This window comes from Labeo rohita, chromosome 12 (genome assembly GCF_022985175.1).
Source record: "Labeo rohita strain BAU-BD-2019 chromosome 12, IGBB_LRoh.1.0, whole genome shotgun sequence".
NCBI lineage: Eukaryota > Metazoa > Chordata > Actinopteri > Cypriniformes > Cyprinidae > Labeo > Labeo rohita.
In genome coordinates, this window is record NC_066880.1 from 18,992,886 (window position 1) to 19,020,624 (window position 27,739).

Genomic DNA, 27,739 nt, shown 5'->3' on the forward strand with positions numbered 1-27,739 from the left:
AGCATGTGTAACTCAGAGAAGACGGCGCACGGTGAGATATACTGACGGGGTGTAATAAAGTAGGAAATGCAGACTGAGATCTAACCTGAGCAAACGACTCCACAACACGCTCTCACTCAGGTCCTTTCTTGTACTTCAGACAATCAGCAAGAGACAAGGTTATTCTTCCTGAAAGAGTCCTTCAATCAACCACCTACAAAGAGACGCGTCACATTTAACCACAGACAGCACAGTTAGGGTTGCCATTCTTACGAAAACACACCACCACTCATTTTTTTTCTTGAAAAAGAGCATTTTATTAAAACAAAATGCATATTTACATTGCAGAGGTAACTAACCATATGTTGGCACAATATTCTGTACCTTTACAAAAGAGGGGAATGTATACAAAAATGCTTTGGGACACTCCTAAAAAGGCAAAGTTGAAAAACTTTGAGCTTTAACAACAGATAAATTAAACATATGTGCTATGATTAACCAAAAATGAGCTAAATATAGAGCTACCCCTGTCTTAAGGCTCACACGTTTTTGCCTTTCCAGAGTATTTTGGAAAAAAATAATAATAATAATACAATCCATGTTTGACAGTAACACATGACGGCTTTGAATTGCACAAACTTGTAGAAAAGTACACAGCAATTAAGGGATGCAATGTCATTTTTACATGATGTACAAAGATGTACAAAAAATGCCCACATATATCTTTAAATAATGACTGACGTGTAACAACATGCTGAACATTGCTGAGTGTTGATTCCTGTAAATTAGACCACTAAATTTAAAAGGCTGCCGTCAGTCAGAGAGAATGGTGTAGGCGTAAAAGGAGAGCTTGATGGGAGTTGCATAAAATCTGCTGGGATAGCTGCTGCGCCCTCTTCCAGTGTGGAGCCAAAAAAGGCTGCGGAAACAGTATATTCTTAAAGGCTGTCTTGTACCGTCACACTTTAGCAAACATGACAGTCTCAACAAAAGCACCTTACTAAGCTCATCAGTTTAACAATAGTCCCTTCCAAACAAACAAAGCTGCTTTTAATTCTGCATGTATCTCTTACCTGTGAATAACAGTGAATACTAAAGATATTATTATCCTGTTCTTTTATAAATTACAGTTTGTGCATTATCACATAACCCCTTCCAAATGTTAACCCAACACATGATGTTTTAAACGCATGGGACAAATTCAGACTCACAATATTGCATTTCTCAGTGATTTGCCTGATTTTTTTTCTTTACATGCCTGTCTACAACCAAGGGTGCCAGGCGGGGTCCATCCGGCACAGGTTGTCCAGGCTGTTGGCAGCTGCAACTAGCGTGTTTACTTTACTCTCACCACCCTCGAATTGAGCCAAGTTGTGGAGGCGGGTCATGATGGCGGTCACAGCTTTCTGGACCAGAGACACCAGCTGTTGGCTGTCCATGTTTTCAGGTTGTCCAGCTGGGGACAGAGGCATGGATGTGTCCTCCTGCGTCTTCTTATGCCAAGCGATGATCTCATCTCTAAGAACTGCTTTCAGGATGCCGTCGACCTGATTGAGAGGAGACAGATTTAGAGTGAGTCAAGAGCCCTGGAGACAAAAGTGCAGAGTGTCATTATTCAAGCTTACCTTGAAGTTAGGCTGAGCAAAGCAGCGCGCAACTGCTATCATGGAAGCCGTGAGGGGTCCGGATACGCCGATTGTAGTCAGGAACTCGGAGATGTTGGGCGTCAGCCTGAAGGGGACCGGGCGGTTGGCATCCAGGTCACCAGTGGCATCATTAATATCAAAGCGGAAGTATGACACATTGATTTTTCCAGTGTCCTGTTGGGGGAAACAATAGATCAGGATGGTGTTAAAACTAATTCAACTTCAAGAATCTGACCTTGTCATCTAGACACCACAAGTTCGCAGACTTAGCAAACTTTGAGAGAGCGGATATTGTGGCGCCAAGTTGTTCGTTTTTATTCAGAGAAACAAAGCAAAATCAAATTTAGGAAAGGAGCCTGTTTGCTCATGTGGGATTCAAGTAGGACCAACATCAGACAACAGCTAATCTATAGCACTCTGGGAAAACTGGATAGCGTTGTAGACATCCGACCACAAAAATGGGAGGATGTATTGATCCTACACCCACTGTGGTCTGCATCAGCATTTCAGCATATAAGCAAATATAATCCTCCATTTGCCTTCTGATGCCCTTGATGTAGAGCGTTGTTTTTACCAATTGCATTGCACATAACCATAGTTGCGTTTCCTAGGTACGCACCGATATTATCAATATCGTCGTATCGCGATGTTATTGTGGTCATGATGATATGAAAACGCAGGTCTTTCCGAATTTCCTGAAAACGTTCCAGCGTGACACCTGACAAGTTTTCCCAGATCACATCACATATGGCTTAATCCCTTCATCAAGTCTGTTTGCACTGTGTTTTAAAGCGAAGCGCACACATTGTTGAGGCTATCAGCTCGTGATCCTGTGTTTTCTTCGCCTCAGAACGTCTCCATTCACAGTGAATAATGCAGTGAACTCGTTTATTGCGTGTACTGTGAGTTTAGGATGCGTTTTGGAACACAATGGCCACCACTTACGCTTCATTTTTGTGGCAGATGATTACAGTATTTCACTAGATTTGTAGTGAGAGGTGTTTTTGTAAGCCTGTTTTTACTGAAGCTGGAGTTTTCCTTCAAAATAAAAGCTCTACTGCCATTTCAGTCAAAGTAAAAGCTTAAAAGTGCAGTATGAATTGCTGACAGCAAGTGGTTTAAATAGGTTACTGTAGTCCAACTTCAAAATATCTCTTTCAATAGAAATTAGGAAAGCAGTATTGTAATTTTCCTACTTTAGTGTAAAACAAAAATAATATACCTATGAAATATTCATTTTCATTTGTTTTACAATATATGGCTATTACTGCCATTGTTGTTATTGTTATTATTATTATTATTATTATTATTATATTCCAATTTGTTTGGCTTCCTAAAACACCAGTGTGAACGTAATTTAGACTAGAGAGTTATCACAAAATAAGGGTTGAATCACCTTTAAATGGGTCATCGGATGCCCATTTTCCACAAGTTGATATGATTCTTTAGGGTCTTAATGAAAAGTCTCTAATATACTTTGATTAAAAATCCTTGTCAAAATGAGCTCTGCAAAAATCATCGCATTCTAAGGGGTTGTTCCTATAAATGCAAATGAGCTCTGCTCATAAAAAAAAAAAAATGCTTATACACACTTTCGCGTTAACATGGACGGATATATGTAGATCGGGAGGGGCATTCCATTCACAAACAAACGTAATCCACTGCATCTTCAGCAGCTCAGATGTCCGGAGTAAATGATGACCACTATGTTCATTATTACATCCAGCAACACAACACTTCAATCGCTCAATCGGAGATATTCTTGTCTAACTTACATCCCTGCTTCGGCATCGAAACAAGGAAAGTTACTGGACTGTGACAACTGATCTGAGGTAAGACACTCATGTCAATCAACTATCGTGGGAGCGGCCTCTGTCGGTGTGACGGCAAGCAGCCCTTTTTAGGTTACAGTACATTAAGAATGATCATGTGACTTATGTACGAAAGGTGACCTGTGAAAAGCAGTTTCCATTGCAGTTTTTGAATTGTTTGAAAAACCACCTCATGCGAGTGTGAAAACTTTTATGTGATATATGAGAGTTTTTGCAAAATTCATGTGTTTTCAATTCACAATTTCAATTTGTTCAATTTGAAGGGTAATGGAAATACAGCTAACAATGTTTACCATTTCAAGACTTTTGGGTGATGCTGTAGTTGTCTCCAAGATTAGTTTAATAATGATGGAATGTCACTCAAATATTGTTAAACTCTTCCAAGCACAATAACAGTGTTAAAACATGATTCAAGCTCAATATTTAGACCCTGCACAGGACTAAACTCGATATCTGAAGTCAAACGGACTGGAAGTGATACGCCAGGGAAATGCATGATGGTTTGTGAGTGCGTTATTGAGAGAGAGAGACAAAGACAGCACATATCTGCTTGTCCGCTCTGCCTGCTGTGGTAATCTCCCAGTGCCTAATGAGATCTGCAGAGTGGAACCGGCAGCAAGGGGGCTTACTATACCCACTTAGCCGCCCATTCGTCTGCCTGTCAGAAAACTGCAGATTAGAATCAAAGGACGAGCTGCTTGTTTGACAATCATTTCTAATAAAAGACTTTCAAATGTACTCTATGGACCTACACTCACCCAATACTGTACCACAAATGTTGCAGGAAAGAGAATGGAAAGTGGCTCTCAAAAACTGAAACTTGTGATGACCCAACAAAATGACTTGTTGGATACATGCATATTTGATGAAAGAGCTAGTATCAGGTATGACATTAGTTCCATGACATCAAGTCTTTCAGGTACCTGTGCAATCTGCAGCATCTCTGGGTTGAGACGGTTCAGGTGCAGCATGAACTCAGCCAGGCCAATTAGAGCAAGCTGGATGGTGAACATTTTGCGGAAGGTCCAGTAGTCTGTGGCGTTGGGGAAGGTGTGCAGTGCCCACTCCTTCAACATGCTACGAGGAACCATGTTGCCCTGGACCTCCTTCAGAATGTCACGCAGGACCTTAAAACAAGGAAATAAAATATTAGTTGAAAGAAAAGTGCACTTAATGCGGTATTTTCAACCTCTGCTGCCTCAATATACGAGTATGTGAACATAAACAATGTCTCGAACTGCTCTGACAGTCACTTCATGATCATTTTACAGTTAATTATGACAAAAACTAAACCTACCATCATATCATATACAAACAGAAACTTAGAGGTCTTCACCCATCAACCCGTCAAAGTAAAAGTTCAGTTTAACATTGCATTACTTAATACAATGAATGATAATACTACTACTAAAAATACAATTATTAAAACATTATTTTATAAGGAATATTTACTGGAACAAATATTTGACAATTTATTTACCAGAAAACTGTACTTCTAAAAAATAAATAAATAAAATAAAATAATATATAGTATTATTACAGCTTTTTTAAAAATTAATTATTTAAACATGCTTTTAATGATGAAAATTTCATGAAACCATTCAAATGGAATCTAGAAAATTAATGGATAACACAGAATTTTATAAAAATAAAACTAAATTTAAGGGAGAAATAAGAAAAAAAAAGTATTAAGGGACTAAAAAAAAAGTGCCATTTTTTTGTTACACTATTGATGAATTGCTGTAAAATTGGGATAGTTTTATGATTTCAAATAATTAGACATGCTTTTTAATTAATAACATTTAATTTAACCATTAAAACAGTTTTAAAAAAAATTAAAACGGAAAAAAAACGGAATCCAGAAAAATTAAAACAGAATTTTTTTTTTTTTTAAATAAATAAAATGGAATTTGGGAAAACATAAAATGGATTTCAGAGGGCCCTAATATTCCTCCAAAATTAAAAGCAAAAATAAGTTATATTATTCTCATTATAACCTGTAATGTATCCAGATCTGTATACAAAATATAAATATACACAAAAAACCCCCAATGTCATTTCATGAGATTTAATTTATGTAAAATAATTTTTTACTGATGTACTTTCTCATATTATTTTCAACATACCTGATGGCTGGCTTGGGTTCCTCTAGCCTGAACAGTCGCAAGTCGGTCATAATAGCGGGAAATAGGGTTGTCATGCTCAATGCCCTTCTTAGCACAACGCTGCTTGTAGATTTCCACGAGAGACAGAGACGATGGATTGTCCTCCACTAACCGCATTTGAGGAGACACCGCCACCACCCTTGGGACTGAGAAGAGAACAGATTTAAAGAGGATGTACTCCACTGGTATATAAAGCAATTCAAATCCCACAGGCTATTTCAGCAGATATTCTGACCATTTTCTTTGAACGTCATCTTAGAGATTCTATTTGGCTTTGACAAACAGCCGTTATAGGGCTGAAATATGACCTCATCTCCTAAAATACCTCTAAACATTTTAACAGACCTGTTTATACAACCATTTTATTTACAGAGTCATTTTTTAAAAAGACAAATCAACAGCTAAGCAAGGCCACAAAAACACCTGTGAGGGAGTAAAAAGAAAAGCATGTCATACGACCACAGGGAACATCTCATACGCATCTAATAAATAACTTCAGTGAAAGGCATTAATGCATGATAAAAATAGAATATGCACACAAACATCCCTAATGTTAGTTAATGATTATTAATTGCATTGCAGCATAAAATCAACACACAGATGGAAAACAGACAAAATGTTTCAGCGAAAGCTAAAATGTGGCACCCTTGACCTCTTAACTGAGAGTGTTTCATCTTTAATGTGTCTATCACAAGAAAGACAATTTAGATCTTCCTCCCTCAGTCTCCACAGGGAGAAGGGCAACCTCATTTTTATTCATTCTGCTCCAGTCCCCCCTCTTTCTTCTTCGGTTACCACTACACAGCTTTTCTGGTACTTTTCACCTCAATCTTGCCTCTTTTTCTTCTCCTCTATTCTCCATCTCCCCCAATCTGTCTGAGAGCAACTAGGCCATTGAATTCAGCACTCAGAGCAAATGGACAGCATTCAAATGGGGCAGCTCAGGACACATGCAGGCCACAATTCAAAATAGACTTAACTAGAGAAGTAAAAGACTTTATTTTAAATTTCATTATTATTTTTTTTTTAATAAAATGCATTTATTTAATATGATTTTTATTTAAATTTTGTTTATTTAGTAGCGGTGGCAATCGCTTAAAAAAATAAATAAATCAGAAATTCTAGAAAGAACATACAGACAGTATATTTTCAATATTTGTTAATCATTTTCTATGACTGAAGGTATCACTGATACCAACATTAAATTTTTTTCCCCCTAATATTTAACCATTGACTAGAGCCATTCAGCGTTAAAGTACAACTGAGAGCTATCAATTTAATTAGACTTTAAAAAAATAACTTCTAATTTAAGCGAACCTAAATCAATATTCACATAAACCCATTATAATAAATGTCATATTTACCTGTGCCCTTTACCAAGCAGGAAATACACAGAAATTTAATAAAGTTATCAAACACTAAATACTAAAATAAATATAGATCAATCCTTAAAAGCTTCAAAAATTATTGATTTCCTCTTTTTCTTTTGTTCTCTAATTAACTCCCCATTCACACGGGGAGTGAGCATCGTTTCTCGTGACAGAAGTTAAATTTTTTTCAGCCAATCAGATCGATTTATGCAAATATAGTAGCGCAGATGCTAGCCAATCCCATTCAGTGCAGACAGTGGCCAACAAGCGCAAAGCTTCAGATACGCCCTCCGTGAAACGTTAACGCTGGCGCACCGTGTGAATGGTTCGTAACAGACATCACAGCAGCTGGGTCATTAGATTTTTTGGCTGCTATTACTTTAAGAGCTACCGTTGCTGAATGTGACATGTATCTAACACGCATGCTTTTGCGCTTTAATATTAAAATATCATACAGACTACAGTGCGCACTTCAAGCACAGTATAACAGCTGACAAGACAGGTAAAATTGTTTTTACTGACATACACTACCAGTCAAAAGTATTTGAACAATAAGATTTTTAATGTGTTTTAAAAGAAGTCTCTTCTGCTCACAAAGCCTGCATTTATTTGATCCAAAATACAGCAAAAGCAGTAATACTGTGAAATATTTTACTATTTAAAATAACTGCTCTTTATCTAAATATATATTTTATAACGTAATTTATTCCTGTGATCAAAGCCATATTTTTAGCATCATTACTACAATCTTCAGTGTCAGATAATCCTTCAGAAATCATTATAATATGCTGATTTGCTTTTTAAAGAAACATTTTATTATTATTATCAATATTTAAAACAGCTGAGTACATTTTTACAGGCTTCTTTGAATAGAAAGATCCAAAGGTCAACATTTGTGAGAAATAAAAAAACTTTTGTTACATTATATACTATACCAAAATCTTGGAATCAGTATAATGGTTTTATTGTTTTTTTAGAAAAGAAATGATAAAAAAATTAATACTTTTATTTAGCAAGAATGTTTTCAAATTAAACTTTCTATTCAAAGAAACTTGGAAAAAAAATTTCTACTCTGCTGTTTTAAATTAAAATAATTGGAGTGTGATTGGAGTGGCCAACCTTAGCTCTGCCCCTGCGTTAAAAATATTTTTAACGCCATTAAACTAGAAAAATTAATCGCCTGAGTTAAAATACTTTTATTTAGTTAAGTTTATTCTCCCAGGCTTTTTTTTGCAGAATGCAGTGACATGTTGGAACCTCATTGTTTTTTGTAATGGTCTGACGCTCTGTGCTGTGTAAGAGATCTGTTTTTACTACTGTATTTATTTAGATTTCAGAAGTTGTACAGCACATTGGTCAACCTGTTTTTAGTTGTGCTTTAGAAATAAATTGCCTTGCCTTATGTATTTTTTAGAAATAAACTTAAGGCTTGAAAATGTATTGGTCACGAAAAAGGACAGACTTATCCAAAACACTGACATAAATAGATGTAGTCAGTGCTATTTCAGGGGAAAGGCAATGTGTCTGTGTAATCTTGGGTTGCTGCAGTACCTGTGAAAAAGAGGTGTCTCTTGGTGGTCTCTTTTCTCTTTTCTAGGCAGGGGTTGAGTAGCCGCAAGAGTTGCAACACACGCTCCTCTCTGCGGGACTCTGTCAGACATGCGTCATTCATCACCAAGTACGGATAGATCTTGCCGTTGTGCCCGCGGATGTAGAGGCGTCGAGCAGCTGTGTTGTGCTTTTGAACAATCTCCACCCTGGGCATGAACCTTAGGAGGTAGAGTAAGATGGGGTGAGAGAGAGAACGATGGGTAAGTGATGAAGTAATCACTGAGAATTAAGGTCTCAGCTGGAGTCTAGCTTAGAATTCCAAGGGAAGAATGTGAAAAAAAAAAGTTAAACCAAAAACCTCAAAGACCTATGTGTCCAAGTGTACGTATTAGGAACATGAAGCTACACATTTAAAATTGAGTTGTGGGTTGCCTGAATAACTAATATAGTAATTTGTTTTAAGTCCTCAATTTTAAAAATAGGGGTCAATATTACTGTAGGGTGTTATTTGGTGTCCTATACACAAATAACCCATTTGTCATGATAACTGAACATAAAAATAACTATGAAAGGGTGTGTTATATTAAGTTTTTATTCATAACAAAAGCATTGCTTGGTTCTTTAGATACATTTTCTAGATTTTTAAAGAAGTTTTGTGTAGGAGGTGTCTGTTATTTAGCTATGTCCCATGCACTGCTCATTAAATCAAAAGTCAAAATTATAGTCAAATCATAAAATTTTAAAATTTCGTTCTCCTATTAATAGTTTGATAATTTCAGTGTATTGACCATTTGCTAATAAAAACAATACTTTCATTTGATAAAAAAAAAAGAAGAGTTTGTCCATGTCCCTTGAATGGTTGTCCACCTTGTCGTATAGGGAAATCCGCCCCTTTAAGAAAAAGCCACCCCCTTTACTGACATCTGGACAACAGATTTTTTTTGTCTCTGCAGTGTCGGGAACTTCAACAGCTGAGGTGAGTAAGTTGGTGACTTTTAAATTGACAAATTTTCTTCATAGGAGTTTGCTTACTTGCTTTTCCTAAGCTTAACATGTCCACCCTGTTGGCATAAAATATGCTGCAAGTGATTAGAATACAGTATTTTCAAAATATATAAGTTTAAATTTACTATTTAGCTATTCACAGTTTGTTGGAGGGGGGGGGTATATCAGTATAATTGAGAATGTAATTATATTACTATTACTATATTATTTTTTTCAAAGTTTAATAAATGTCTCATCGTCATATTTTGTCATGCTTTGTGTGTCTAACCCGTCATGTGCTAGTCCACCCTGTCATCTTGATATTTTAAAATAATAATATCTATATAATCCAGTGTGTTCAATAGCTATGTGTGGGGGGAATAACATGCAAACAAAAAACTGCATCTAAATATCACCGTATTCTCCAAATAGGAAAAATACATGTGCAAATTGTATGTATTATGTTTCTTAAAAAACACAAGGTTTACATGAAATCCTTTATGTACTTATAATTTGAAAGCAAACAAATAACCCTGCTTATAAAAGGGATATTATAACTTTCAGAAAATATTATTTGCATCTTAATACTGCAATGAAAACTTATTTAACGTACACAACAGGGTGAACATATCTTATGGTTATGCTTTGAATAATGACCCAAAATTATCTAAAAAATGTGTGGGAGCTCAGCTAATATGTTTCTATAGTCAACAGTACTTCAATGTCTACTATTTGACATGACAAAGCGAATGGGAAATTAAGACCACAATTTTTGAGAACTGTGAGGGTTGAAAGACACTTTATGGTGATATTGACCCTTAGTTTTGGTTTTGCTTTAAAAAAAATGCAATAAATAAAAAATAAATAACTAGTAACTAGACAGCTAGACAATTAGTGGGGCTGACTAGTTTTTTTTTTTACTTTTCTCTTTTTTTAAATGAAGTGTGCTACATTTTGGCAAAATGTGATATATATACACTATATCTCAATATATATCGACTAGACAGTTACTAGATCACTAGATGATCAGTCGACCAGACCAACTCCATCCCTAGTGTGTATTGATTGTTACCTGGCAATCTTGATGTAATAGTGTGTGGGCTTAGGCATGAGGAATTCTCCCGGGATCTCAACTTCAGCAGTCTGCGCCGAGAAGTTGCTAAGGAAACGGCATTTCTCCTCAATCAGGAAGAACTTCGGCAGTTGCTTCGTCTTGGCTTCTAGAATCTTGATCCACTTCTTCAGCTTTGAAATGAGATTGTGCAACTTCATGGAGCCGGGAACGCTGAAGTCAAAATCTGCAAACAAAAAGAGTGACAGGGCAAGGTAAACCAGAGGAACAGACAGATAGCTAAGAAAAAGAAAAAAAAACACTGCAAAAAAACAGATGGAAAAGACTCTGGATGTGTAAGAGGTAGACGTGGCGTAAAATGGCAGAGATTGTGTGAAAGAGACTGAGCGAGGAGATGTTATCTTTGGATCAGGGAAACAGAAGTGGTGCACTTCCTCCCAGGTTTCCCTTGCGACGTGAAGGTGCTGATAACATCAAGGTTCATGAGGAGGGGAAAAAAAGGATTAACTGCTCAATGCAACTTCTAAATGACACTGCGCATTAAGTTGGAGAGCAGACACAAAAGGTATGGTCAGAATGCAAGCCACGTTCCCAATTTTAGAGACAACCTCCGGGCCAGAACGTCTTTATCAAATAGGCTAAAAGCTGCTCCACTTTCATTCTTCTGTTGCGCTACAATAATAACGCCACATACCGCCGATATGGAAACAGCTTGCCGTTTAATTTTATACATTTAAGAGGAAAAACACCCTCAAGAAAAACTCTTCTTATAATTAAGGCTTTGGCAGAAAAGGCTTTAATTCAAAAGCATCTCGCAATGAGCTGCCACTCATGTCAAAGCCACTGAAATGTGGCCGCCACACATAATGAAAGGCTGTTTAAAGAACTCTCACTGCCTGCATGACACTCGCAATATCGTCAATGTCCCGTATGACATTTTGATTAGCAGTGAACTGACATGAGCATAGCAGCTCCCACCCATTTCCACGCCCCGAATTAGACGATGTCCTCTGAAATCAGACACGCTCTATAATCTCAGCCAATCCGCCTCTTTCTGAGAGACTTTAAGACTGTTTAGGTGTTTAATGACCAGTGAGCATTAAGAAAGGGATTTGACTTGAAAAGCACAGCTACGCACAGCGGTCGACTCTGTGTAATCAATTTAGAAAAAAATGAACAGACAATCCCCTGTAGCGGCGGTGCCCCGAAGCGAGGGGTTTTTCAGATAACAGCGGCTCCCGGGCAACACGGTTCTTTTCTGATAAATGTAACACCTTTGTCGGTTCGAATATGGATGGGTAGTGTGGTGCGCTCTGTTTCAGCTGTCTCACTGACCCAGGATCAGCTCAGCTCTAGGGGGAGTCGAGCTTCCCGCTGCTGTAGAAAACAAAGTCTCTGCTCTCTGACCTGTGAATGAGATACACCGAAGGCGGAAGTTTTCTGCACCTAATAATGCTTGGGCGGTGAAGGTGGCCAAGCGCTAAAAATACACCCCCCCCCATCGGCCGTCTGCCCGCGCCGCTCGCTGTGCAGCAGTCTCGGGTGAATTCTCTACTTTAAATTCCATCACTGAAATGCCTGAGTGAACACAGTGTACAGCACAACAGGAGCCCTGAAACAGCCTCGGCCCCGCAGACACGCTCCCGCTTTAGATCAATGCAGACAGCAATGCTTGAGCATAACCCCGCTACGGTAAAACACACGTTTCAGAAATATTAACACCACTAGTACTATCTTGCAATACTATTACTAGTATCATTACCCAGTACTATATTCTACACAAACAAAAATGTAGACAAGTTAAGCAAAACTTGTAACTATTTTTTTATTTTAGAGAGAAAAAATAAATTATAATTGGCATTATGACTTTTGAATCGATTGAGCGATTTGAATCAAAAACTGCAAAGACTCATATGACGCCACATAATGTAAAATGTTTGTATTTGTTTTATTTATATAGTAAAGTCTCAGCTTTCGCAGTCACATCACGTTGTGCTGCAATAGCTTGAGGCTTTCTACACTGAATGCGTAAAAGTGAAAGTTCTGAATTCATTTGTACTGTTGTTGAAAGTTGCACAAGCATGTGAAGTATGTCGGTAATAGAATGAGGCATCAGGTCAGCGTTGGTGTCGCTTGACATTGTGTTATGCAATTAGTATTGTTTTATCTTCCCATGGTTCAGTAATTACACAAACAATAAATACATTTACTTCTTAAAAGCTACCATGTCCATGGTACACAGCTAGACAAAAAAACTGCAGAGAAGAGCAGACCACAACATTTTTTTAATATATTATTAAACAAATGTGACCCTGGACCACAAAACCAGTCATAAGTAGCACCGGTTTATTTGTAACAATAGCCAACAATACATTGTATGGGTCAAAATTATTGATTTTTCTTTAATGCCAAAAATCATTAGGATATTAAGTAAAGATCATGCGCCAAGAAGACATTTTGTACATTTCCTACCGTAAATATATAACAAATTAAGTTTTGATTAGTAATACGCATTGCTAAGAACTTTATTTAGACAACTTTAAAGGCGATTTCAGTATTCTTATTTTATTTTGCACCCTCAGATTCTAGATTTTCAAATAGCTGTATCTCAGCCAAATCTTGTTCTATTCTAACCAACTATACATAAATGGAAAACTTATTTATTCAGATCATTTATAAAATTTGTGGTCCAGGGTCACATATGGAATATAAATATGTCTTAAAGGTGACCTTTTATGCCCCTTTTTACAAGATGTAACATAAGTTTCAGGTTTCGCCTAGAATGTGTCTGTGAAGTTATAGCTCAAAAATAGCCCACAGATCATTTATTTTTTTAAAAATTCTTATTTTGAGTGAACGCAAAAATGTAATATAAACGCAAAATACTATTTTCATGCATGTCTCTTTAAATGCAAATGAGCTGCTGCTCCCCGCCCCCTCATATAGCCCAAAATAGGGCTGTGTCTTTACAGCTCATGCCTCAGCTGCTCTGCTAAATAACATACATATTTTTGATTATTTTGTCTATTGCGCTGAAATCAAGCCATTAAAGCCATATTAATTTTAACTTTTAATATTATGTTTTCTGACCCCACACATCCGAAGCACACGCACAGAAAGCGGCTCATCTCATGGAATGTAAGTACTAAACTAAGTCTTCTTTCATGTCATATTGCGCTTAAAATGTCAAATACACACGTTTATGTTAAAAACACACAGGAGTTACAAAAACAATCAGTTATGTCTATGAAGGTAGACAGCTGGGAAAAAAAAAAAAAAAAAAAAATCAATAAATAAATCAAAAATAAATAAATCAATCCACTGCTCTCGTCTCCTCTGAGGCTGAGGCTCAAATAAATAATGTTCTGTGCTTGTCTGTGCAGCCAAAGACAGAACAGTTAGTATGCTTTGCTCAAACTTTTGCCATGGCGTTAGAACTGGTACACTGCTGTCGCTTACAACAACCAAACGGTGTGCAGATTAAGGGGCGGTAATATTATAAGAAGATCCCCTTTCTACATCGGAGCAGATCATTTTTAACATACTTACAGAGAAAGGATTCCCAAAACAAAGTTACTGGGTTGTCCTTTTTCACATTTTCTGGGTTGGGAGATACACCAGAAACCCATTTATAGCACTTAAACGTGGAAAAAGACAGATTTTCATGATATGTCCCCTTTAAATGAATGCCCAAATAAATATTTAATTAGTCAAATCTTTAGAGGTTCAGGTTAAATTTGACAAACAACAGCATTTGCTCATAGCTTGATTGGGACTGGATTAAAGGATTCTTGACAAATGGTACTGAAGTGTGTGTTTGTTTGGACATGTGCGTTGGAATGGAGAGCTTGGGAGGAGAAACCCCTAAGGAAGAGGAAAGAAGGATGCAGGGAACGAAGCGGGCTTTGCGCTTTGCTGGTTCCCCTCCAAAACTCATTCCCAGTAGCACACTATGTCAGACGGGCAGAGAACGCTGAGGGCGCAATGGCCACGCCTCACCGCCCAGAGACAGCTGGCACCACAACATCTGTTTTACACCCTTACAACCTTAACAGTCCTCTAAGGCCATGAACACACACACAGGCCTCCGGATAGAGCTTCATACAAAGCGAACGAGAGCACTAGCTCCAGGATTCAAAGTTTACTGAGGTGGAGAGACTGTAGGTGGACAGGGAAGGGAAGTATAAACACATTCTGCTCTCCTGAGCAGAGGACAGCTGAGGGGGAGTTTGTTTTAACATACGCCTCGGATCACACACGCTCTGCTTTCTGGGAGCCAGGTATACACCGGGGGTACTGGAAGGTTATTGTCGGGCAATGTGTACAAAACTGGCCTCTGGAAAAAGCCGTGCTAAGTTCTCCCCTACTCAGATGGATTTTAAACAAACATCTAGGGGGGTGAAGGACATTTGGGATTTAAAGTAAAGGCACAGAAAAAACAACATTCAGTTCCTTATTTGAAGAAAAAAAAAAAAAAAGGATGACTATGATTTAAAGGTACACGTGTAAAAATGTGCCAAACGACTGGGCAACGCTAAAAAATAAATAAATAAATAAATAAATATATATATATATATATATAGTTTGGAATGCAGGAAGACAGGTGGAACATTTGGGCAAAAATACATTTTAACCTGGTGACAAAATAAAAAAAATCGAAATACAAAACAGTGTGTGTACTTTTTCCTCAAAATGAATATATACATAATAGGCATGTGCAGTGTTTTTTGGTAAGCATGTTTACCTAAAGCTGTGTGATTTCTTTACAGTCAACAGCACCTTGATATACGCACACATGGTTCTGCCCATAGTCATCTCCCCATTAAATCTAATCACATGGTTCACAGAGCCAATTATTCTCTGAGTCGGTCTGGTGGAGAGGCCTGTGGTTAACTCTGAGCAGAAGTGGTTATGCAGAACAGAGATGAGAGCGAGAGCATGTGTAATTGTGCACAGGGGACAGGATCCTTCAAGTGCACTGCCTGTAAGTTAGACTTCTGTCGACACTTCTGAGAGAAGTCTATGTGTGATGGCTCATTCTCAGTTGACTTGAATTATTTTATCAGTGCTTTTGTGTTAAATAAAATTAAACTACTTTTAAAATATAACAGAAAGGAGCATACGCAATGAGGCAAACTTTTACAATGTGACATTTCAGAGTAGGGGTTGATTTTGAGATTGAGATTGTTTTTACAGAAGATTCATTGTCATTAATAGACTACTGGTGTTATACCTTCAATCATTTTGAATATGAATTACCTTGACGTTTGAGTTTTTTTTTTTTTAAGCATTTTTGTTGTATTATTTCTGAACATATAATATGTATGAGACAAGTTTATACAAGATGTAGTTGTAGTTCATGCATTTTTTCTGCAAAAATATTTAAGTGATTTGCTTAACATTTTGTTCAACATGTGGCGCTCCTGGAATAGATTTTTCTTTAACTAGGTTTAATAAAGAAAAAGTTACTTGAATCATACTGTACTGTAGTTATATTTTCAAGTTTCAAATTGTAAAAAGAAAAAATTTGAGAATTGGTCAAACGTTTAAAAAGAAATTGAGAATTTTTTTTTTTGCCATATTGCCCAGCCCTAATAAATTTATATAAATAAAATTAATATAATATAAAAAAAAAAAAAAATATAATGTTGCTATGACACGAAATTGAAATGTTAATTTGCTTAAAAAAAAAAACAAAAAAAAAAAAAAAAAAACAACTGAAATTACAAAAAAAATCTATGTAGAAATATATATAAAGTTAATTTACAAAAAGCACAAACCTAAACAAAATGAAAACAAAAAAATTAAATGCTCATTTAAAAAAGAAATACTATATTAATACTTTAATGATTGATACTGACTATAGAAATTTCTATAGAAAGAATTTTTATTCTATGAAATATATTCTATTTTTTATTTCCATGACCTCCAGGCTTGAAAACCACACTTTCCCCTCATACTTCTAGGTTTTCCATGACTGCAGGAACGCACTGTACGATAATGTTAGCTTATTATGTTATCTTTAGATATGGAGAAAATTGCATTTCATAGATTACAGGTGTTAAAGAATCGCTTAACTAAAATGAACTTTTTCTGTAAAATAATGTGCTTAGGAATTGTGAATGTTCTGACCTGTAGTGAACTGGCCCTTCATCTTCTGGAACACAGGATCTTGAGCGGTGGCTTGAGCTCGGCGGGCCAGCGACTCTGAGGCGGCACTTGAGAACATGGTGGACACATTAGAGACATTCTCCAGGCCCACGCCAAACGTGCTGACCAGCTTTTTCACAAAGTTGAGCGTATGCGGAGTGATTTTAGCATCGGACACTGCTCCACTTTTTTCGAATGCCACCGAGTAGCATTTAGCTAGGCCCTGCTGGAGCTGCCGCAGAACCTGAGAAAGGAAATGAGGGAGAAATGAGAAACCAAGAGACGAGGACGAATGGTTAACGAGTCTTTATCAATTTACCATGAAGGATAACACCGATCCCACATATTCAATCCAATTTGCCGTTTTGATAATACTAAAAATCCTTCAGAGGCCAAGATGTTCACCAGAGAGATCAGTAAAAGCCCGCCTCTACCGGTCTCCGCTGCAGAGATTAAGCTTAGACTTCAAGTGAAGAAGATCGCCATTAACAGACTAATTTAGTCTGGGACTACACTTCATCAATGTCTGGAAAATTAAACCCACGTTTTACTTCACTGAGCTCTCTCAATGCCAATTTCTTTCATCCTCCAGTTCTCCTTGCTAAACTTTCTTTCCTCGCCCTTTCCCGTCCTCCTCTTCTGCCGTTTCCCGCCAAGCGTCCCACAGGAGCGGGGCTCTCGCGTCCCTGTCCAGTCTCGACGCATCACCGCATCAGCCCTGTCACGGCAATCCAATCTCCCCACGTTCAGTCTACACTCCCCTCACCCATCAATCACGGCGAGCCCCTCGCCAAAGCCCGATTAGCACTGGAGCGCCAATGTCCACCTGCACTGCAAAACCACTTTTCAGCCTCACTGAGCCCCAATCGTTCCCCTCTGTCAGCTTTCATCTGCTCAGCCGGGCCTCTGAAAACAGCTACGTGTACGAGAGCATGCGGCGTTAGACTAAAGAACGTAAGCAAACCGGACAGAAAACGCATTCATGTCATGTTTAACTTGCGCTAAGGGCTGATGTGCTTTAAGAGGTAGCCACTCGTTTCTGGAATACAAAAACACTCACTTTAACACATAAAACCGCTCACCTCCTCGTGCCAGTTCTCTCTGAACCAGACCATCTGGTCCACGATGCCCTCCAGAGAGGAGAGCAGGGTGGGGTGGAGCTCACGCTGCATGTGCATGATCCGGCTGCAGCGCCACATGGGAGCAGTGGCACGGATGGGACCCGGGTCGGACGCAGAGTGGGTCTGGGCAGCCGCCGAACTGGGCTGCTGCTGGCCAGAATCTGGAAAAAAGAGAAATGACAGCAGTTGACTTTTGTAGGACTTTTTTATTGTTCTGTGTGAATGTTCTGAAAAAACTCCAGTCATACCGCTCTTGTAGCGCTCCCTCTGCTCGATTTTCAGCGTCAGGTACAGGGTTCGGATCGGAAAGTACACCGCTTGAGGGTAGACACGTCCCACCTAAGAGAAACAGTCGCAGATTACATTTCAGATCGTCCCTGTGGGTTCGGGTCAGAGCGAGAGAGAGAAACGTAGTGCTGACATGTTTTGAAACTTCTCTGTGATAGTGCAGGCTTTTGAAAATGAAACCGTAGGGGGAAAGCAATGAGATGGACAAACATCAAGGGCAGATTAAAACCATGGCTCAATATGACACTCGCTAAAAGCTTGTCAAACCCGAGTGTACACTTTCTCCCTTTCAGAGATCTGCTGTGTCCTTGAACAGCATCACAAAGAGAAGGTTCAGGCTGTTTAATGATTTAGCCCAAAAACACTATGAACAAAAGTCCCTTTTAATTAACAGTAGGGTAAGACTGTATGATCACAAGTAATGGCACAGTAACAGTACATCGATATATGATAGCAGTTTTTGCTAGAATATAAACCCAAAATGTTTTATGTTACATAAACATGCAGCAATGGCCATTTTTGATAATGCTGTAACCTGATTACTTAACGAATAGCCTTTCATTTGTATACAAACTGAATGAGTGAACCTAATAAACTGCAAATATGTTTTAATGTAGCATTTATTTAATATATATTTTCTATTTATATCTTCAAATTAATATATTGGCTGCATGATTGTTATTAAACGGTTAATCAATTATTTCTCTAAAAAAAAAAAAAAAAATAGAATCATGATTTTTAATCATACATTATGCAAACACTGCAAGCAACTATTTGGAAGAAAACAGACTGGCTGTATTACACTTTTATTTGTGCATCTCAATAGAGAACTAATTCCAGCTTACATGTTTGCCTGCATTTTCATCTCATCTGTAAATGCAGAAGGAGCATGTGGACATGGCTGCCAGGTTGGGAATATTAAAAACTGGGTGGAAAATGTATATCCAATAAAAGCTCTGATTGAAGGATTTAAGTTCTGGACATTCAGCAACTGCAACCATGAAAGCTTATAGAAGCTTCTTACCAATGCAAAACACCACAAATGCCAAATTAAAACATTTTCAGGATAAATAAACAGCGAGAAATATGGCATCTGATTATGCTTAATAAATCATGAGAAGTAGAAATTGTGCTCACAATTAAAATTATTAATCATGCCACCCTATAATATACATTTAAATTGTATTTAATACCCCCCCAACCCCACACATTTTTTTTTATGTTATTTTTCTCTAGACTTTTCCACCCCTTAATTTGACAGACTTAAATTGAGAGTATGCATTATTACAAGAGAAAGGGAAGCAATGGACTGCCAATATCTATAAAAAAAAATGTAATTTGCGACAAATCCATGGTTCAGCATGTTTGATCATGTGCACTGAGACCATGGTTCCCATGTTTTCAGGATTGTTGGCATAACACAGCAACATTTTTTCTTAATGCGTTCACCCAAAAATATTCTGATATAATTTACCCTCCATTGACAGTCTGAGCAATTACTACTTTGATGCATCAACTAACCCATATGAATTGAGTGGTTCAATCCAAATTTTCGGAAGATTTTCGATCGCTTTATATGCAGTGTTATTTTTGACAGAAAATTTTGATTTAGTCTTAGTCTTTTGACTAAAATGCCATTTAGTTTGACTCCTATTTTAGCCATCTAAATTGTTTTAGTTTTAGTCTAGTTTTAGTAAACTAAATATAATAAGATTTTAGTCTACAGTAGATTTAGTCGGCTAAAATCTAATGCGTTTATTTACAGTGAGATGCATTTATTTATCATTTCTCTAAAATTACCAAACTCATTGTATAGGTTTGACATTGTATAGGTTCTATCAGGATAGACACAGATTGAACTGCTGTGACGACATGCATTTATATTAAAATGAAATGAAAAACCCCTACTCATTAAGAATCAAGGACATATTCTTCTTTTCAATGAAATACTGATGGTTATAGAGGCTAATTATGCATTCTTTATAACAACTTGTTTACCACATTCTTTATTCTTTAAATCATTTATATACATACATTAAACGAATCTTTATTACAGCTACTAAAGTGACTCAGTCAAGAGCAGTGAATAATTTTCTGTTTCTTTTGTTGCTTGATCATCAATGCCACAGACAACAGCAACTAAATTAGGCTGCTCTCCCTTTAAAACTAAATGCACAGATACAATGTACTGATACACGTCCGATATTCTCCCAACTATTTACGTTCACCTAAAACATAACAGAGTGTGTTTACATGAATAGTCACCAAAACGGACAATTCAACATAATTTTGCATGTATTTCTCCATTCACGAGACGTGAAAGAGTACTCATGTGCTGCGTAAGAGGCGCTGCTTCACTGTCTGCGTTCAGAAAACCACTTCTCTTACTCCCAGATATTGACATTTTTGAACGTCTGATGAGACGCGCAGCAAACGTCTGTTAGCTTATGTCCCGCCAAATAGATCAATAGGCTGGTTCAAATGTGCGTATCTTACCTCCTTAGCATGCAGCAGATTAGTTCAGAATTAATCTCTTCCCAAATCATCCCTCCCAACATTTTTTGTCTCGTTTTTATTCGTTGACAAAAATGTCAATAGACTTTCATCATAATGTCTTATTTTCAGCGAAAAAATGTTTATGGCAAAAATTATCGTCAACGAAATTAACAGTTTACATGAGGTGAATGTGTGACACAAGGGTGAGTAAATGACAGAATTTTCATTTTTGGATGATCTATCCCTTTTAACCAATAGCATGAAGCAGCTGTCAAAGAATCAAGTTGTAAGGCCTACTTCACATACTTTGAAGAAAAATGCCTGCTCCCAGTCTCCACAGCTTAAATCTAACAGACAGTAAAGTCTGACTCATAACCCAATCTTTGGATCCTCTTATTGTTATGTAATCGTCCCAAAAACATGCTTATCAACTTGTTCCTCTCCTCTTTCTCCCCTGGCACTGCGATATCCGTGAGGGGTGTGAATGTTGTCCGCATCAGTGTGTGATGGGGGGTGCTGAAGACAAATATGGAGGCGGCAGACAGCGCTCCTTCGCAAAGCGCCCGCAGCCCCTCTCAGGTCTCACAGCACCCAGCCCAAGCAGCCCATTAGAGTGGAAACACGATCCTCGTCAAACAGACGGCAGAAAGCAGGCTGGCCTTTAGGTGTAAAGAGACACCTCGGAGTCCAGATGGGCTTTTACATGAAAAGCAGCCATGGCCAAGACCTTCTGTTAAGAGCTTGTTAAGTATCGCATTAAAAATGAACGAGGCAACGGGGGAGAGATCACCCCTAAAATTGGAGAGAAGTGTCATCATATTTTAGGGGTTGTGCGAGTGCGCGCACGCGCATGTGATGGGTGTCTGTGTGCATAAAGGTGTTGAGTTTTTCCTCGCCTCGGTTTCATCTCAAGGCACCCCACAGCTCACCTTCATCAATATTTCACCAAACGTTTTTAAAACATCCCGCCAACTGGAGCACAGCTAAATAATTCAGAGCCTGAGATAAAGGTGCTCCATCCGCTGGAGATTTCACTTGAAAATCGAGAGTTTTACAAAACGTCTACCTTTCACTCGTCATCACTGCCTTAGATCAAACCCAAAGATCCTTCAACAAGGAGACTTGTCATGCCTAAAACAGCCTTGACAACTCCATTAATTGAGATTATGGTGTGCAAACATATCCATTTCATTGGGTGCTTATCAAAGACTCAAGTGTACTTAATCTTAAAGTGAAGCATTTCCACTGCACGGGTGCGTCAGTGCTGAAATGGAGAGATTAGAAGTCTTCTGGTCTGGCATGTAAACGTGAGAAAAGAGGTGGTCGAGCTGCATGCAAAACCCGTTTGGAACAAGTAACTGAACGAGAGGGGGATTTGCCGTCTTTTCACGTGGGTTAAGTACACAGAACTCTCTCCTTTTTTCTCCCTCTCTCTTTGGGCCCCTGGAGCAGCTGTTTCCTCTTTGAAGTTCTGGAGCTTTTTAAATGGCTTGGAAATAATACTCCATCAAGGAGGGCAAATTAGTCTCTTGTTTAATTGGCGGTTCTGTTCCCACAGTCAGAGCGTGTTTGATATTAACCCAATAACAATGCTTTGCATAAATAAATAAAAAGGGAACCGGTAAAACTATGAATTTGACAAAGGAGGTCTTGACTGCAGACTGTTTCTTGCAAATGCAATTAATCTTGATTAGATGGATATATCAAGCATGAATGTGCTGCTATAAAAAGGTAATGTAGTGAGCAATCCAACCTGGCTGATGAGGTTCAGAAGAGGTTTCCCCTCCGAGCCAACCAGACACGTGAGGAGCTGAGGGATCCAGGCCAGCCATTGGATGGGTGGCACTCCAATGCAGTATTTGTCCACAGCGTCGGCCAATGTGTTCTTATCATCAAAACTCAACAGCCACAGCACCTGAACAAGAACAAAGACAGGCTCTTTTGGCAACAGTTCTGATGTGGGACAAATCATTTCATATTTGTTTAAAAATACATTATGTCTACAAGTTTTCGTTGAATTAGCCAAAACAAATATAAAATAAAGAAAAATGACATTGACATTTTATTCGAAGCAAAGATTATTTTATATTTAATATCATGGAGCAAGCAAAAACGTGCTGCAAATGCTCACTTGACTTTCCTTTTCCGTTGCGTTATGGGGCATAATATCTTTTACGAACATGTACAGTTGTTCACAAATCTCAAATCTGGAAAGCAAAGTTTTCATCAAGTCCTTTTTTTCAATCTCTAGCACAAACATTCAGAACATTCACAGTATGTGACTGACCAGGTAACACTTTCACGTTTAAAACTAAATCTATATGTCAGCGACTGAAGATGAGGCCATCAGCTCTATGAAATAGCTACTCCAGGGCTTAATGGCTTGTAAAATCATTTCGGCCGCCTCACTCCCACCAGTCAGCTGCTGTCTTCTCTTGCTATTGTTCGTGGGGCTCTGTTATGGTGGCTGGTGGGATGGTAACAGATGAACCTTCATCTCTGTTGAGGCCTGATGGAGACATTAAGCACTGGACAGCCTGGGCTACATGGCTTACGGATAATTACTGATAATCAGCGAGCAGCTACTCTCATTAATCACGTGTAAACTACGCCACCGTCTCTACAGCTTCAGTGGCCAGCAGCAGTCCAGACACAATCTAAAGTGCTCCTCACAGTCAAACCCAAGCTGGAAAAAAAAAAAAAGAAGGAAAAAGCCAAATGGAGCTGTTTGATCTAGTGTACAGTACTCGACAGAGACCAGACCACCATGTGTATAGTATCCATACAAAACCCATCATCAGGTCTAATAATATAATTACATCCATCATTGGAGGTTCATCAGTCTGAATGCAGTGCATTCCCCCTGCCACAGCTGCATTAATTCAGAAATGGCACACGGTGACAGATATGCCCCCATTTAACAAAGCCATCAGAGCAGAATGGGTTTACTGGACCACAAATGAGCACTGAGTTTGCCTGTGTGTTATGGTAAATGGGTTTAATGGTTAAACTAATTACAGGCCTGTCAAAAAAAGATGCTATCCAATTATGACATGCTCTGTGCATCTCTACCAACCATTTTTGCCTGTTTTTGAGAAGAAAAACAAGTACATGTTGCCCTTTAGATTACCAAGTACAACTGATCAGTAGTTCTTGCTTCCCTCCTTTCACTGATCACAACCCATGGGAAAGTTCACTGAATGTTTTAGCAGTCTCAGTGTTATCATCAACTAAAATAAATTAACTAAATTAAACTAAAATAAACCTTAATATCTAAATTTACCACTAACATAACTGTAAAATAACAGAAGTAAATAACAGAAAATAAATGTAGAAAATAAATACAATTATACATGTTATACTAAAGTCAGCATAAAATGGAAGTTCTGATAATATTTACTTCCCTATTGTGATATATTAAAACGTCTTCTGGAATGTAGGGCCAGATTTCACCCTTCACCAGGAGTTTGACTGACAGGCAATCAGACCAATCGTAACGCCAGATCCGTCACTTGGTCCGGCATACAATCCAAACAGGAGAGTCAGATTAACGTCAGTGGATTATGGTGTATTGTCATCTTTCCGCAGTTAAGACAACATAACTCTGATGTTCATTTGTGTTTATTTCATGCTATAACTAGTAATAAAGACGTAGAGATGATTGGTTCACGTGCCGCTTAAACCGCATACATCATGCTAGGGCTGTCACTAATTATTATTTTGGTAACAGAGTAATCTGTCGATTATTCTGATGATTAATCAGAGTAATCGGATAATTATAATTTTTTTTGTGGTAATAAAAATAGACCTAAGTGAACAATAGCCTTTACATTGACTTAAAATACATATATGATAGCAGTGAGGCAATAATAATTAGTTTAAATAAAGTATCAAAAGCAAGTAATCATATGGTTTTATTGAACAAAACTGTTAAAGTACATTATAAACAGTAGAGCTAATGTACATTACGCATTATAATAAATGCCTGCAAAGGGCTCCAACAGCCTGACGATTGTTACACTTTTACGGTTATTTGATCTAATCCTGGTTTAATATTGACTCAAACATTTAACTCAAATGTCCACTTAATCTTTAATATTAAGCCATTTCTTTATGCTAGAGCCACTGTAATTTTTTTCATATGTGGACATCAAAACGTGTAAACTCAGAGTGAGGGTTTAAACTTGTTTTGAAATCGCCATGACAGTTTAGCATACTGATAATGTAATCTCCTGTTTTTGCGTAGGTTTATAAATGATTTACCTTACAAATCTGATGAAATAGCACACGTTGTGTTCCCAGATGAAAGTTATAATAAGCCCAAACTCACAACAAGATGCAGAGATGGAGTTTGAGACGCTCCACACTAGGGCTGCCACTAATGATAATGGCTACGTTCACACTGTCAGTTTTTTGGGATTGATCGATTAACCGATTAATCTAAACGATTAATTTCCCACACAAAAAACTTCGCCATTCAGTGTAGTGTACCATAAAAAGTATAAATGTAAATGTTAATGTAAAGGTTAATGTTTTTGATTAAAGATTACAAGTTGAATTTTTTTTAATGATGTGCACAGACAAATCATTTTTTTAAATTAAATACTTCAACAATGTGTAAAAAAATTACAATGGTTATTTTTGATTTCATATTGACTTCGTGGGCTTTTTTTTTTTTTTTAAACATCATGAACACATAAAAATGTATTCAATAAAAAAAAAACAAAAAAAAAAAAACAGGCCCACCACTAGATAGAAATAACACTAGACTGGGCAGTTTTATGCACATTTCTAAATGACACCATTTGACACATTCACTCAGTAAGGTCAGCAGGAGAGAGAAAAAGATAAGAGTTCATACCTTAGCCAGGTATTTACGTGACTTGCTTTCATTCTGATGGCGGCAGGCGTGTAAGTAACAGGTAATGGCAGAGACACCAAGGTGGGGCTGGCGGTCTTTGACAAAGATGTTCTCCAAATAGTCACCCCACATAGCCCAGGCTTTCACCAGAACATCATGCATCTGCACTGCAGCAGAGAACGCCTTATTTGCCTCCTCTGACCTGGAAGAAGAGACAACAATTTGAAAGATATATTTTATATCTCAAATATGCAAAGAATATGAGCAGTTTGGTAGATTAAGCTTAAGTCAGTAAAATTTCTGCCAGTGGTGCACTGGTAAACATGAGGCATTTAAACTTTATCATAATTATATATCCGCTTCCTATAGGCATTTCACTATAAATTTGAGAAGTATCTAACAGAAAAAAAAACTTAATGGGAAACACTATTATTTTAAAAACTATCCAGTATTTCAGCACCTCACTGAAATTAGCTGACCGGGTCCAATATTTTGTTTCATCAGCCGTTTTAGAGCTTTGAGAATTTGTCCCCCGAGAGCATCTTTTCTGGGCCCCTTTATAGAAGAAGCAGTTTAAGAATAGAAGTTGAGAAAGCCTCATAAAGGGCTTTATAAGGAAGTGAAAGCACTGGATGGGACTCATAATCTGTGCCAGAAGCCTCCGTTCTTACATCACCATCTCTAAATGTTACCCGACGACACACCTACTAAGCCAATCACATATAATGGGAACTTTTAATGAATATGTGGCAAGCAACAAAATGACACTTGATTGCAATGGGAGTCTGGGGAGCCCAAATCCACTGAAGCGTCACGTCAGTCGCCGACATGTATAATGTGTTTTTGCTGGTGGCCTTTGCCGAGAGTCGGGCTTGGAGAGCACACAAGTCCCCACGCCCAGTCAAGAGTCAAACATCTTCCTCCGACAGCTCTACTGCTTTATCAAATCCCTGCGTTAATATTCATAGAGAGTGAAAATGTAATGATTACATTAGGCCCTGCTGAGGCTGGGGGAAACTTCTGCTGATCACAGAGATTTCACAAATTGCTATTGAGTTAATTATTCAGCATGTGTATTTAATAAGCTATTCCAATCCAGCGCCGGGCTCTGGGCTCGGCATCAGTTCATCCATGAAAAGGAAAAAAAAAAAAAAAAAAAAAAAGAAGTGGTATATAGAGCTACAGTGTTGCAAAAAGGGGGTAGTTATTGGTTTATTTTTAATGACCTGATGCTCTGTTTTGGTCTGGAATCACTTGAATTCACCTCTTCTATGATAATTTGTGAATTTGTGAATCCAATTCTTAATATTCCTCTCAAATAATGTGTGAACCCAATATAAAAAGATCATTTTAGAACTAAGCGAATGCAATTTAAACTAGATATTTCTCTTGTTTATTATCTTAGCAGCTCCTTATGGTCAATGACCCATATCGTTTTTTAAACATCTTGTAGGCGGTTAAAACACCTGGCTTGATTGCACTACAAATTAATCTACAGTATTCTGAGATGTATACCAATTACATGAGACATTCTTACCAGGAAATGCTGATTGACTTGTGAAAATGCCAATCAATGGAAGTCTGACAGAACATAATCACTCATCATGAGTTCAGTGTCATTATCCTCTGCTGCAGTCATGCTATATAAGGTTAATTACTCATCATACTCTCATATTGACTGTTAACGACTGTTCTGACCTCATTATTGGCCTAAAGTTTTAGAAGTGATGATTAGTAGCACAAACACACACGCTCACACAGATGTTTATCTTCCCTCTCCATAATGACTCTTTGTCAAAACTGTTGATTTTAAAAAGCGAGCTCTTAATGATCTCAGTTTCCGATTCTTTAATGCCAGCACTAAGATTCATGTGCAAAACGAAAGATAACGAGAGCAGTGTCAATTAAAGACAAAGAAAGAGCGAATGAAGGCGATAAGAAGAAGCCTGAAAGTGACAGGTAGAAAAAGAGAGAAGATGAACAAAGCCAGGGATCAACTCTTACTTATTGATCTGGGCTAAGAACATGCCCTTGAGAGCGTAGAACTCTGCGGTCATCTCCTTGGTGAAGTACTTCAGGTTAGTGGACTCAATCACCTCCAGACCCTGACAACACAATAACAATGATTGCATTTAAAATTCCTCAGAGTGTATTTCATATTTATGAATTTTTCATTTTCTCATGATTCTACATCCCTCGAAATGGATGGGTTTTATTTGTCAGA

At 37.8% G+C, this 27,739-nt stretch overlaps 1 protein-coding gene across 2 annotated transcripts in view; it reads right to left on the bottom strand.

Moving 5' to 3' along the window:
- Positions 1 to 278: 278 nt before the first annotated feature.
- trrap (transformation/transcription domain-associated protein) overlaps positions 279 to 27,739 on the bottom strand; it is a 97,199-nt gene continuing 69,738 nt past the window's right edge. For both annotated transcript variants that reach the window (XM_051123944.1, XM_051123943.1), the window contains 12 exons: positions 27,520 to 27,620; positions 25,516 to 25,717; positions 22,408 to 22,569; positions 18,119 to 18,209; positions 17,832 to 18,031; positions 16,732 to 16,993; positions 10,600 to 10,825; positions 8,544 to 8,761; positions 5,584 to 5,768; positions 4,381 to 4,584; positions 1,605 to 1,799; positions 279 to 1,526 (listed from right to left, as the gene is read on the bottom strand). In XM_051123944.1, coding sequence (XP_050979901.1) covers positions 1,242 to 1,526; positions 1,605 to 1,799; positions 4,381 to 4,584; positions 5,584 to 5,768; positions 8,544 to 8,761; positions 10,600 to 10,825; positions 16,732 to 16,993; positions 17,832 to 18,031; positions 18,119 to 18,209; positions 22,408 to 22,569; positions 25,516 to 25,717; positions 27,520 to 27,620 — 2,331 coding nt within the window. In that variant the 3' untranslated portion in view covers positions 279 to 1,241. The remainder of the gene's footprint in view (positions 1,527 to 1,604; positions 1,800 to 4,380; positions 4,585 to 5,583; positions 5,769 to 8,543; positions 8,762 to 10,599; positions 10,826 to 16,731; positions 16,994 to 17,831; positions 18,032 to 18,118; positions 18,210 to 22,407; positions 22,570 to 25,515; positions 25,718 to 27,519; positions 27,621 to 27,739) is intronic.